Source organism: Rhipicephalus sanguineus, chromosome 4 (genome assembly GCF_013339695.2).
Source record: "Rhipicephalus sanguineus isolate Rsan-2018 chromosome 4, BIME_Rsan_1.4, whole genome shotgun sequence".
NCBI lineage: Eukaryota > Metazoa > Arthropoda > Arachnida > Ixodida > Ixodidae > Rhipicephalus > Rhipicephalus sanguineus.
In genome coordinates this window covers 93,835,674-93,849,178 of record NC_051179.1, presented here as the reverse complement: position 1 = coordinate 93,849,178, position 13,505 = coordinate 93,835,674, and the positions used below count along the sequence as shown (strand labels likewise).

At 49.5% G+C, this 13,505-nt stretch overlaps 1 protein-coding gene across 1 annotated transcript; it reads left to right on the top strand.

The window, feature by feature from the left end:
- Positions 1–262: 262 nt before the first annotated feature.
- LOC119390445 (uncharacterized) lies at positions 263–12,986 on the top strand. The gene is made up of 2 exons (XM_037658066.2): positions 263–672; positions 12,660–12,986. The coding sequence occupies exons 1-2, from the start codon at positions 358–360 to the stop codon at positions 12,924–12,926; spliced, it is 582 nt and encodes a 193-aa protein (XP_037513994.1). The 5' UTR covers positions 263–357; the 3' UTR covers positions 12,927–12,986.
- The last annotated feature ends 519 nt before the right edge of the window (positions 12,987–13,505 follow it).

The following is a 13,505-nucleotide window of genomic DNA, read 5'->3' as shown; positions in this document are numbered from 1 at the left end:
GGCACCCGTTTCCCCTTCCCCGCCCCGTCGCGCCGCAGCGGCCGCAACTGCAACTAGGGCCAACACGCGCTCTCCCATAGAAAACCGCCCGACGCGGCAGGCCGTACCGTGCGCTTTTTATCCAGCGGCCGTGGCACTTGCATCGCTGCTGAGGGCAGCGCTAGAGTACAGTGACGGCAGATGGCGGAGGCAGCGCGGGCGGTACGAACGTACGAATGCGCGAGATCCGCGCGATTCAACGTGCGGCAGTCAACGGTTCGCTGCCAGCTTGCGTCGGCGCAGTTAGCGTGGCTCGTACTCGTTCGGTTATCCGGCCGTAGTGAACAGCTCTTAAGAGCGCACCGTATTTCCGAAAGCATGGCGCAGGCTAAGTCACTCGGGGAAGACACGACGTCGCGCTCCTCGACGCAGTTGCACCAGTGCGTCGTCTACCTGTGCCGTGCGCCGATTCAAAACGGGAATTCCGCTAGCTTGAGCCTGCTGTCGTACTTCGCTTCGGCATCGCAGCGGGTATGCGGCGATTCGTGGGAGAAGCACTGGCTGGTCGTGTTCGACTACGGCGAAGACGTGGTGCTCGTCTGCGACGCGGACATGGACCACTCGGGGGAACTGACGGGGCGCAAGTATTGGAAGAAACGTACGACAGTCTTCAATGAGTCGTACTCGTACAAGGTGAGTACTGCAAGAGCGCTATAACAGACAGTTTTGGAATATAGATTCGTAGCGTCAGCGTTCGTTGGCAGGGGCGTAGCCAGACATTTTTTTTCGGGGGGGGGGGGGGGGGGTTCAACCACACTTTATGTATGTTCGTGCGTGCGTTTGTATGTGTCCGTTTGTATATATGCAAGCAAAACTAAAAAAATTTCGGAGGGGGGGTTCAACTCCCCCCTTCCCTGGCTACGCCCCTGTTCGTTGGGTACAATACGCTACTTCCGTCACTTAACGTGGGTAGCCGAGAGTATAGCGTACGACGCATACACAGTGGCGACAAACGCTAACGTAAGGCTTTGCGTACCTTATTCTAAAACTTCCTAATATATCGGTCCTGTTCCTACGGCTTTTGACGTTTCGTCGTCTACTGACAGAGCAAAACTACAAAAATGCAGGACGTTATAACATGAACTTAGTTGGTTGCGTTCGAGCGAGAAAAACGTTAAAATTTCAACAAATTTAGGCATAATTGCGTTTCAGAGCCTCGAACGTTTCCTAAAAATGCAATAGAAGCAGGTAACTGGCAAATCAATATCTCTGCACCAAGAAGAGAACTGCTTATCAAAAGTATGAATGTATTAAGTGCGACTGTATAAATGTAACAGGTGTTTATGTCATCATCATCAAATATAACGACATTGCCGTTAGGGAGCGAATAATGCAATGTTTCGTAATTATGGCAGCACTTCACAGATTTAGGTTTGCTCAACATGCGTTCTGTGTTGCTATGGGATTCAGTGCGAGGGTCCTTTCTGGACATTCTGCCGTTTATATTCTAGGAGTGGCGTAGGCTCGAAGCGTTCAAACACGCGCCGATCGTAAGCGTAAGCTTCCAATCTGCTTTTGTGACGTTACACACTTACACTTTGATTCGAATATCAGACTTTCTCAATAAAGCCAAAACGCTTTCCCACCTCGGTAAAAATGATGCGTGTGATTATTCCGTCAGAAATCCTACAGTCGTTTGAATCGTGTTCCAGGATGCAAGCTCGTAGCCAGGGGGGGGGGGGTTGCCCTAGGGGACCGGGCACGCCCCGAAATAAGGAGGGAGGGGGTTGTTTTATCGAAAATAAATAAGGAAAACAGGTATTCTAAATAGTCAAGGCCTGCAGCAAGAGCCCCCCCCCCCCCCCACCCCTTTTCCCGAAAAAAAAAAATTCCTGGCTACGGGCCCTGCCACAATGTTGTATTCGAATCGACGGAATGACCGACTAATCGCACATTGACAACGCGCTCTTTTCTCTACCTCGCAGTAAGCGATCAACTGCAGTGGTGAAGAGCGCACGTCCTGGAACGCGTTATCGTTATCTCGTGAAACAGAATGATAGCCCAGAACGACGGAAAGTTGAGTCGCTAAGGGATCGCGCTAGAGAAAAAAATTATGCATGCAAACACAGGCCCCAGACGCAGCCGGCCTCGGCTTGCTGAGAAAGCGGCAAAATATCGACGGTATCAGTGCACGCGCAAGACACGGCCAACATCTTGACTGCATGCAGGCACCGTCGCTGCTCCTTCAACTGTCATTCCACTGCTTATTCGCACGCATTGTGCACGTTGTCAGAACTTGTTTGTTTTTGTTTGTTTATTAATACTGTCAACGCCAAGAGGGGGTTTTTACAGGAGTGGGAACAAATACAATTTTGCAAGAGAACATACAATGTTGTGCTGCAATTCAGGCAAAAGAAAAATGACGAAGAAATACATTACAAAGCGAAGATTTAAAGTGAACACAGGCATGTACCATTACATTGTGCGCATTGAGAAGAAAAAAAATAAAAATTGACAACGAGAGTGGCAAAATACGTCGACATCGTGCACTCAATAATAAAAAAAAATAATACATATAATTACTACGACAAATTTGTAACAGAGAAAATAAATTACTCTAAAGCTGCAGTAAAAGTACTGATGGAGGAAGACATGACGACTGCACCTGGTCGTTCATTCCATTTTTTAATTGCCCTTGGAAAGAAGCTGTATTTAAATGTGTCATTTCGGGTGACTGGGGGCTGTATGTGCAAGTTGTGTCTGTGTCTAAAGAGCAGATCTGGAGAAATTACAAGGAAATCTAATAAGTTAATTTTAACCTGGTTACGAGTAATGAGGAATAGAAATTTTAAACGGTCATACTTAGTTCTAATATCTAATGCGGGAGTATTTGTAGGATTACAAAGTTCGGAAGCAGAGTGTACGCGTTGATATTTATTAAATACTAATCTGGAAGCCATCCTTTGAACTCTGTCTAGTTTATATCGATTTGAAGCGGTGTGGGGGTCCCATACTATCTTAGCATATTCGATAATTGGTCGTACTAACATTTTGTACGCCAGACTTTTCACCTCGGGTGTTGTGCCATGTAATCTTCTCCTGAGGCCCCACAGAGTTTTATTTGCCTTTCTACAGGTGACGTCTATATGAGTGTTCCACCTCAAGTCTGAAGTAAATACTAGTCCTAAGTATTTATATTCTAGTACCCTTTTTAGTTCATGCGGACCAATATTGTAATTATATTCCAAAGGTACCTTCTTGTTATACTCATGCAAACTAATTTTACGGGGTTTAAAGACATCTGCCATTCATTACACCAAAGTAATTTTTTTTGTAAATTGTTGTTCAGGTCTAACTGGTCTCTTAGGGATGTGATCTTGTTATATATCACACAGTCATCTGCAAACAATCTTAGTGGGACGGTTATATCTGAGGGCAGGTCATTTATAAAAATAAGAAATAGAAGAGGCCCCAAAACACTGCCTTGAGGCACGCCGGATCGAACTCGTCTGGACGTGGATTTAATTCTATTTATTTCTACGTATTGCGTACGAGAATGGAGGTATGATGTGAACCATCGAGTAATATTGGAATTTCTGAATATTTTCATTTACTTTTATTAAGAGTTTAGGATGCGAAACCTTATCACTGGCTTTGGCAAAGTCTAAGAAGATTAAATCAATCTGTTGCCGGCGGTTTATTGCCTGCGCAGGATCGTGAACTGTAAGCTGCGTTACCGTAGATAAGCCTCTACGAAAACCATGTTGCACCGGAGATAATAAATTGTGGGTGTCTAAATAATTCGAGAGATGTTTGCACATTATATGCTCAAGCAGTTTGGAGCAGGTGCTCGTAAGAGAGATGGGCCTGTAGTTACCGACTTCTGAAGCGTTCCCACTTTTATGAACTGGAATTATTTTAGCTTGTTTCCAGGCTAAAGGAAATGATCCCTGGTTAATTGAAGATTGAAAGATTTTAGTGAGATACTTTGCGACCCATTGAGCATATCTGTACAAGAATTTGTTTGGAATTCTGTCGGGACCGGGGTATTTCTTAATGTTAATGTGTAGAAGAAGGTTTAACACTCCTTCCTCGTTGATTAGCGGGTCAGATGCCGAAGGGCGATCGGAAGTGTCAGAAAAGGGCGGAAGTGCGCCATCATCTTCGGTGAAAACAGAAGAAAAAAGGGAATTAAAATTTTCGGTACGTTCAAGGGCAATTTTTTCATCGACGGGTTTATTCTGTTTCTCTGGCGGGTGTACATATCTCCAGAATTTGCCAGGTGCTTCGTAAAGAAAGTTTTTCAAAGATACATTGAAAAATCTCTCCTTACGTTCCTTGACAACACGATTTAGATCAAGCGTTAGGTTATGAAGTGAAGTGTTGTTCTGGGCACTAGGATCACGAGAACGAGCTTCTCTCTTCCTTTTAATCCTCCGTTTCAGATGAATTATGTCTCTCGTATTCTAAGGGTTCTTTCTTTTGGACATTTTAAAACTCTTAGGGATAAATCGCTTAATGCATTCCATTGTTATGTTGTGAAAATATTCCCACAAGGAGTCAGAGCTACCATTTGATTCATAAATAGATGTGAAATTGCCAAACGACCTTTCTAGGAAATCCAAAACACTAACATCATCGGCAGCTTCAAAGTTCAGATAAGTGATGCCCGATTTCTGCTGCAAGGTGCAAGATGACATGCTCATGGGCAGAATAACCATTTTGCGGTCTGATAGACCTTCTTCAACAAGGCAACCATTCACATAAGGAGTCAAAGCATTGGATATTAATAGTAGATCGAGTACAGAGGACCGTGTTGCACATACTCTAGTGAACTCATTAACAACCTGACATGAAATGTAAGAAAATATTAAGGCGAGAAATACCTCATAAGAAGCATCATGTGTGTCAACGGCCACATACGAATTCCATTCAATAGCCGGAAGATTAAAATTATCTAATAACAGGATATTGTCTTTTTCTTTAAAGTGTCTTTCTATGAATCTTCTTAGTTCCAAAATATGATCTACAGGAGAGTTTGGAGGTCTGTATACCCCGCCTATATATACTGTGCGATTACTTAGTTTTCTTTTAATCCAGACGGCCTCAATATCATCTGGTACGTCGAAAGAGCAAAAAAATTGGGGCACCCTTAAGCTTCGCCTTTAAGAGTTGAACGCGATAGCGAAATCCGGCCCCTAGTGCGCACTTCAACCACTAAGTGCATACTTATTAATGTGTATTGTTACACACACACGCACACACACGCGCGCGAATTTTACAGGCTTTCGATCTAAAGCAAGAGTCGCCTGGCCTCCAAGATATACGCCGCGCGCCGGCCCTCTCGGATGCCATGAAAAGTCGAGACATATTTCTCACAATGCCTCACAGATGGCAGCACATTATCTAGCGTTTGCTGCGTTTGCTTGATATGTTTTCCTCTAAATGGACATAGTTGTCCATTTTTAGAGCTGTTTGAAAGTTCGTGTGTGTATTTAGCGGCGATGGCTGCACTATCGCGGCGTTTTTCGACGTAGTTTGATGGCCTCGCGAATGCGCCTACCGTATGGGCTCGTTTTCGTCGTGACACCTGCCGAACAAAATGCGTCGAGACTCCTTTCACTACATGACATTTATGTAGTGTTTTTGTCCGAAGCAGCTGCAAGCAACATCGTGGCTTTGTGGTAAGACACCTGCTTGCCACGCGAACGGCCCGGGCTCGATCCTCATTGGGACCGAAGATTTTATCGTTTATTTTATTTGCTACTTTCTCGATTTTTCGCTCACGGATGATTTTTCGCTCACAACCAACGGTGCCGACGCCGACAGCGGAATTTCTGCGACACGAGCTCTCTAACGCTACCGCGTTAAAATGCTTTGCTTGACTAAGAGAGCTACCCCTCCCCCTCTTCCATCGCGATCCCTCCGAACCAATGTGTAGCCTGGAGGAGCGATTTCACTATCAGATATATCTTTGCGCAACCATGTTTCCGTGATTACAATAATATCAGGTTCATGATCAATAACCAAGGCTTCAAGCGCGTGTGCTTTATTTGATACACTTCTGGCGTTTAAGTTGATTATTTTAAAATTATCTTTCTGTCGCCGCGCCCGTCACCTATCACGTGTTACAGCGTCATTTCCAAGCTTGCATCTTTCATCGCGCGCTTCATTCCAGCAGTAAAGTGTGTTGTTTACCCTCAACTTATCAAAAACAAGCTTTACCTTTTTTCCTGCCTTCCTTTCCTCGCTTGCCGAGTCCCAAAGTTTTTTTCCTTGTTCCCTGTACTCTCTTACAAAAATCCTCGCCGATGCTGTAATCCGTATCCTTCAGGCTTGAGCAGTTCTGCAAGACTTTCATTTTATCCCTGAAGTCTGTTAACCTAAGGATGACAGGGCGAGTTTTACCAGAAATTTTTTACCTAACCTATGAATCCTCTCGATACACGCTACGTTCACCTTTAGGGTAGAGCCAAAGGTTTCGTCTTTTACTTTGTTTTATAGGTTTTCTTCTTTTTCGTTCTCATCTTCTGCTACTCCCCTTGTGTTAAGGTTATTCCTTCTTGAACGATTATCCAAATCGTCCACATGATTAGACAGACTAGATGATTAGGCAGACTAGATGATATTGTTCCGTGGTCAACTGCAGGTGATATCGAGATATTTGAGCTTTCTTCAGCTTGGCACTGAAATTGAACGATTTGCTGCAGCTGAAACTTTGGTAGAAGACGACGGCTCTCTTCCGTGCTGCACATGACGTCACACGCACCTTGGCAAAGTGGCGGTCTCTGGCGGTGGGCAGGGTTTACAGCCGGCGACTTTTACTTGTATTGCCCTGAAATATTTTTTTACGGCCCACTTTTGAAATTTGTACAGGCACTTCTAGTTTTCGCTGAAAACCACAACTCTTTGGGCGACCGTGTCATGGCCCCTTCAATAGAGTAAGAGACCAACAACCACATTCGTTACCCTTGGTACTCGGCAAAGCAGCTTGGATGACCAAGCAATCTTCCTTAGTGCGCATGTTCAGAATATATCGAGCTTCTCGCCCTATTCCGAAATATTCCAAAGGTGCAGAACAAGGATAGAGCAACGGCTATTACAAAGCAAATGTACGAAAAGCTAAGCCTACAGCATACATTCAGCCTGACAGAGCTTCAGACAGCACTGACAGTTTTTAACAATTCTGCTCTATGGTCGGCTAATATACGAAATGTTCAAACGCTTACCTTCATATACAAAAAAAAAATGTCACAGTTTCGCCGCAAGGGCGAAGCAATGAATGCGATAGCAAGAAATTAATGCTATACTAAGAGAGGCTCGCCAATGGATACTCTCAGTTTGAACACCGCTCCTGTTGCAAAGGCGGCCGAAGCAGCGAAGGAAACTAGCGTGCTTCAAGTGTCGAGCTGTGACACTTGATAGTTCCCGCTCATCTTCTGTTTGTTCGTTTAGCGGCGTCCCTGAGCTCGAGTGACATTCGTACGCGCCGTAACATGAGCGCGGAGATCACGGTGAAAGCTTGAAACGTTCCTCTTACCCTCACCACGAGAAAACCGCGCGAGCAGACAGCGGAAGCGCAAGGTTCTCCCATGTGCAAATATAAGAAGCGAGCGAGCTCGCCGACGACTTTTAAATGCGCCCGTCGGGCTCCTAGCGCCATCTCGCTGGTAATGAAGAAACGCTTATTATCGCCTGCCGTCTCCGAGTCCGTCCAGCGGTAAAGGGTGTGTATATAACGCTCTCCATTAGCTACGTGGAGGATCTGCGTTTCGTGGCGTAGTGGATAGCGCCACTCGCTGCGGAGCAAGAGGTCCCTGGTTCGATTGCGCGCTTCGGAAGCATTTTTCTGAATTATTTTTCTTTGGGGCTTTTATATATATATATATATATTGTAGCGAAGCATTCCTATATACTCAGTAATGGGTCGTCCTGTCGAGCGCCTTCCAGTGGGTCGTTCTCTTCTCTGAGAGCACGCCCCTCGTGCAGAGAGTCGGCCCCGCTTTGACTGTCGCTGCCGTGCGCCGTCGCTGAGTGCCCGTTAATAAACGTCTTGACAATTTGGTGGAGAGTGCTGTGCCCTTTAAACAACTGCGGTCCGCATTCAATGCCCTTGGAGCTTCGATCCCGTACCGTGCCTGCTACCATGACTCAAGACGCCGCCCAGCAAACGCCTCCTCTTGCACCGACGCCATGTCCGGGTGTCCCCCGCATCCGCGACCCTCCTATCTTCACCGGCGCGGATGGCACCGACGTCGAGGACTGGCTCGCGATCTACGAGCGTGTGAGCGTCCCTAATAAATGGGACGAGGCAGGCAAACTGAGCAACCTCGTTTTCTACCTCGCGGGTGTGGCAAGTCTATGGTACAACAACCACGCATCCGATTTCGCTACGTGGTCCGCTTTCAAGACCGCCATCATCGACGTCTTTGGCCGCCCTGCCGTTCGCAAGCTGCAAGCCGAACAGCGGTTACGTGAACGAGCCCAGCAGTCCGGCGAGTCTTTCACGAGCTACATTGAAGACGTGCTCGACTTGTGCAAGAAAGCCAACGCAACCATGTCTGAAGCCGACAAGATCCGGAACATCATGAAAGGCATCGACGACGATGCCTTCACCATGCTACTCGCCAAAAACCCTCGCACTGTGGCAGAGGTCATCACGCTGTCCCAAAGCTACGAGGAGCTACGCCGGCAGCGGCTGATGACGCGTCGACCTCCATCACGCGACGCCGATCTCGCTGGCTTGTCGGCCATGTCGGACCACTCCGTCTTACTCGCCGAAATCAAGTCATTCGTCCGGGAGGAAATTGCCCGCCAGTTCTCCTTACTGGCCTTCTCTCACCCGCAGGATGTTGTACAGTCGTCGACCACACTGCTCCCTCCCCTACGCCGGGCTATTGAGCAGGAAATCGCGGAGGTTATGCCGGAATACCACCAGCCCCCTCCTGCGTCTGCGCCGCTCAGTTACGCCCAAGTTGCAGCCAGGCCGCCCCCAGCGCTCCCTGTTGTGCCCCCGCTAACATACGCTGGAGCCGTCACCAGGCCTCAGGCCTTCGAAGCGAGTGTGCCGGCTGCGTACGCCGACATCATCCCTACGCCCCGACTGCAGCCCACCATGCAGTCGTCATATCAGCAGCCGCCCCGTCCCTCGCGTCCTGCCACGTGGATGGGACCTAGCTCGGCAAACCGATGGCGCACTGCCGACAACCGCCCGATCTGCTTTGCGTGCGGTTGCGCCGGCCACGTAGCCCGCTATTGCAACCGCGTGCAGCCACCTCGAGTCGGATCAGCCGTAACCAACCAGTCCAGCCGCCCTTATTATGACCCGCTGCCGCCTATGTCACCGACGTCACGCCCAGGTCCATCTACCCGTCGTTCACCGTCCCCACGGCGCCGCTCACTGTCACCGATGCGGCCTCGTCCGGTCGCACGAGACCAGGAAAACTAGTCGTCGCAGTCCAAGAGGCAAGGGCTGCGACGCTATCGAACAGCCAAAGCCCTCAGCAAAGCCCATCAAACGTAGTAGACGTGTTTGTAGATGGTGTGCGCACATCGGCCCTTGTAGATACTGGAGCTGCCGTTTCCGTTATGGACGCTAAATTTAGCCGACTACTACGAAAGGTGACGACGCCACTTTCCGGGCTCTCCCTCCGTACAGCCAGCGCTCACAGTATTCACCCGACAGCGGTGTGCACAGCCCGTGTCGTGATTCAGGACGCTCTGTACGCCGTCGAATTCATCATAATTTCCTCATGCTCTCACGACGTCATCCTGGGATGGGATTTTCTCGCCCGTCACGCCGCCGTAATTCGTTGCGCACCAGCCGAAATAGAGCTCTCACCATTCGCAGATTTGACGCCGGCGGACAGTACACCGGCTGCGACCAAGGTACTCGTCAAAGACGACACCACACTTCCTGCAAACTCGTCAACAGCTGTGTCAGTCTGCTGCACTGGACTCACCGACGCCGTTGCACTTCTCTCTCCATCTGACCGCGTCTTCACTAGAAAAGGCTTGTTGGTGCCATTTGCGACCGTGCAAGTCATTCAGGGCGACACCGACATTTTTGTTACGAACCCATCCCCGTACATTGTTAGGTTGGTGCGAGGGGAATGTCTCGGCGGAGCTGAAGCCCTCGAAGACGCACAAGTTATGGACGCACCGGGTGACACGCACTGCGCCAACTCCCATTCGCTCAGTGCTGTTTCCACATCTGATTCGTCACCCGCTGATTTATTTGGTTCCTCGATTGCTGAACACCTTACGTCGGTCGAGCGTTCCCAGCTTCTACGCCTGTTGGAAGAATTTCGTTCTTCGTTCGATGTAGCGCAAACTTCTCTCGGCCGCACGTCTGCTGTCACGCATCGCATCGACACTGGCGCCCAACCACCACTGCGGCAACGTCCATATCGCGTGTCGCCAACAGAGCGTCGTGTAATTACCGAGCAAGTCGAAGACATGCTTCGCCGCGATGTTATTCGACCCTCAAACAGCCCGTGGGCGTCTCCTGTCGTTCTCGTTGCGAAGAAGGACGGCTCTGTGCGGTTCTGTGTGGACTACCGACGACTCAATAAGATCACCCGTAAGGACGTCTATCCCCTACCTCGAATAGACGATGCCATTGACAGCCTGCAAGGAGCAGAGTTCTTTTCATCGCTCGATTTGCGCTCAGGGTACTGGCAAGTCCCCATGGCTGATGACGCTCGACCGAAGACAGCGTTTGTCACACCCGACGGCTTGTACGAATTCAACGTCATGCCGTTTGGGCTGTGCAATGCGCCTGCGACCTTTGAGCGCATGATGGATACCGTTCTGCGCAACTTGAAATGGCACACGTGCCTATGCTACCTCGATGACGTCGTCGTTTTCGCCCCGGACTTCTCAACACACCTTCAACGCCTGCGGCAGGTTTTGACGCGCTTGAGCGACGCCGGGCTACAACTGAATCTCAACAAGTGCCGATTTGCAGCACGGCAGCTGACGATACTAGGATACGTGGTGTCCAAGGACGGCATCCTCCCAGATCCAGCCAAGCTTCGGGCCGTGACAGAGTTCCCCAAACCTACGTCCGTCAAAGAACTGCGCAGTTTCGTAGGACTATGCTCCTACTTTCGGCGCTTCATCCGAAACTTCGCGACTATCATATCACCGCTGACGAAGCTCCTTGGAAGTAACGGGCCCCTCAATTCGTGGTCGTCAGAGTGCGACGACGCTTTCGCAAAGCTCCGTCGTTTGTTGACGTCTCCGCCCATTCTACGCCACTACGACCCTACGGCCCCTACAGAGGTACACACGGACGCCAGCGGTGTTGGCCTCGGTGCTGTCCTTGCGCAGCGCAAACCTGGGTTCCCGGAATATGTTGTCGCATATGCAAGTCGTACGCTTACTAAAGCCGAGACCAACTACACCGTCACGGAGAAAGAATGCCTGGCAATCATTTGGGCCCTTACAAAGTTCCGACCTTATTTGTATGGTCGCCCGTTTGATGTCGTGACCGACCATCATGCACTGTGCTGGTTGTCGTCATTGAAGGATCCCTCAGGCCGTCTTGCCCGTTGGGCACTTCGCCTGCAAGACTACGACATCCGCGTGCTGTACCGCAACGGACGTCAGCATGCTGACGCCGACGCCCTGTCGCGCTCTCCCTTGCCTGACGACAGTGCCCACAACTCAGCGTCTCACTTTGTCGTTTCTTCCATCGATATTCACACCATCGCTACCGAGCAGCGCAAGGATCAATGGATTGCCTCACTGATAGACTTGCTGACTGATCCATCGGCCACACCATCCACTCGCTTGTTGCGTCGTCAAGCCCACCATTTCGCCGTTCGCGACGACCTGCTCCACCGACGCAATTACAACGGCGACGGCCGCCAGTGGCTACTAGTAATACCCCGCAGTCTGCGTTTTGACATATGCGAGTCGTTCCACTCTGATCCGCAGTGTGCACACCCTGGGGTATCGAAAACCTACCACCGCATTCGCCAACGTTACTTTTGGCGAGGGATGTACCGCTACGTGGAGAAGTTCGTTCGCTCCTGCATCGATTGCCAGCGCCGCAAAACTTCAACGCACCTGTCGCCAGCAGGTCTGCAACCTCTACCTTGCCCTGACCGACCGTTTGGGCGCGTTGGCATCGATTTATATGGGCCACTTCCCCTGACGTCCGCTGGTAACCGCTGGGCCATCGTCGCTGTAGACCACCTCACGCGATACGCTGAAACTGCTGCCCTCCCTGCGGCTACAGCGAGCGATGTGGCCTCCTTCCTGCTCCACCGATTCATGCTGCGTCACGGTCCACCCCAGGAGCGCCGTCGCTGAGTGCCCGTTAATAAACGTCTTGACAATATATATATATATATATATATATATATATATATATATATATATATATATATATATATATATATATATACATATACGGTGCATGACGGCGGCGACGGCGACGGCAAAATTCAGCCTAGACTGTCCATATAATTGCTATCGTAATAAAAAAAAATTGTCTGTGTGCCCTGTGCAGTCCATTACCCTCATGCCGTGCAAGGAGTCACGTTAACAGATTAAATATTGTGTGGCAGAAGTTCACACGAGGTATCGCTGCCAGCGTTGCTGCTTTCGTCTACCCCTTCGATGTCGCAGTATTCCGTGTTATATGTATAGTCTTGACCCTTCTTTCGCAGAAACGCCTGGGAAAGCACAGAATTCCGAAGGCGCGCATCGAGGAGGTCATGCGCGAGATGTGCGACTCGGGCCAGTACCACTTGACGAACAACAACTGCCAGAAGTGGGCCAAGGAGCTGCTGCGCCGGCTGGGAGTAGAGGTGCCTCGGGACCAGCCGGACGCGCAGGCCGTTGTCCAGGATGTCGTCCAGCCGGCCGTCGGCCGCACCCTGCTTCTGGGTGCTTTAGTCGTGGCGAAGTTCATCTTGTTCAGGGGACGCGTCTAGGATCAGCCAGTACTACAGCAGCCATGATGGCATGTTCCTTCACGGCGAGGTAGCGTTTGACTTCACCTCAGACTTGTCCATCAGTGAAAAAAATTAAAACACAGGGTGCCTCACGCGTTCGCTTTAGACGAATCGAAGGCGAAAACCATTTATAAATAACTTTTTTTTCTCAGTCGGTGTATTGGTCCTCCCCTGTCCCCATCCGAAAGCTTTCTACATCGAACGTGGTTTTGCGCTGCCTCCAGGATCGGAGGCATTGGAAGCTTTGTGCACTTCACCTGGTTTTGCACTGCCTGCATGATCGGCACACTTTTGACAAAGCGATGATAAGTGACGTCATGATGAAGTCGTCATGACGTCACAAGTGCTGGCACTCAGTGACGTCGTACGGTGACGTCATCACATGATGACGATTTTTTGCATCACTCGTGTTGACACCGACGCAGCGAGACGACGACGGTCATTTCTCGCATTTGTTGAGGCATCTGCGGCTTTCGTTTTTATATGTGCTGCTTAATCTTACACTTACAATTACCTCATTCAGAAATTTAATCGATTACAGGAACAATTTGCTGCCTC

What these genes read in the sequence shown, in the direction of transcription:
- LOC119390445 (XM_037658066.2), top strand. Translation starts at nt 358, where the DNA reads ATGGCGCAGGCTAAGTCACTCGGGGAAGACACGACGTCGCGCTCCTCG. An exon ending in ATGAGTCGTACTCGTACAAG is followed by an intron (nt 673 to 12,659) that starts GTGAGTACTGCA and finishes CTTCTTTCGCAG; the next exon opens with AAACGCCTGGGAAAGCACAG.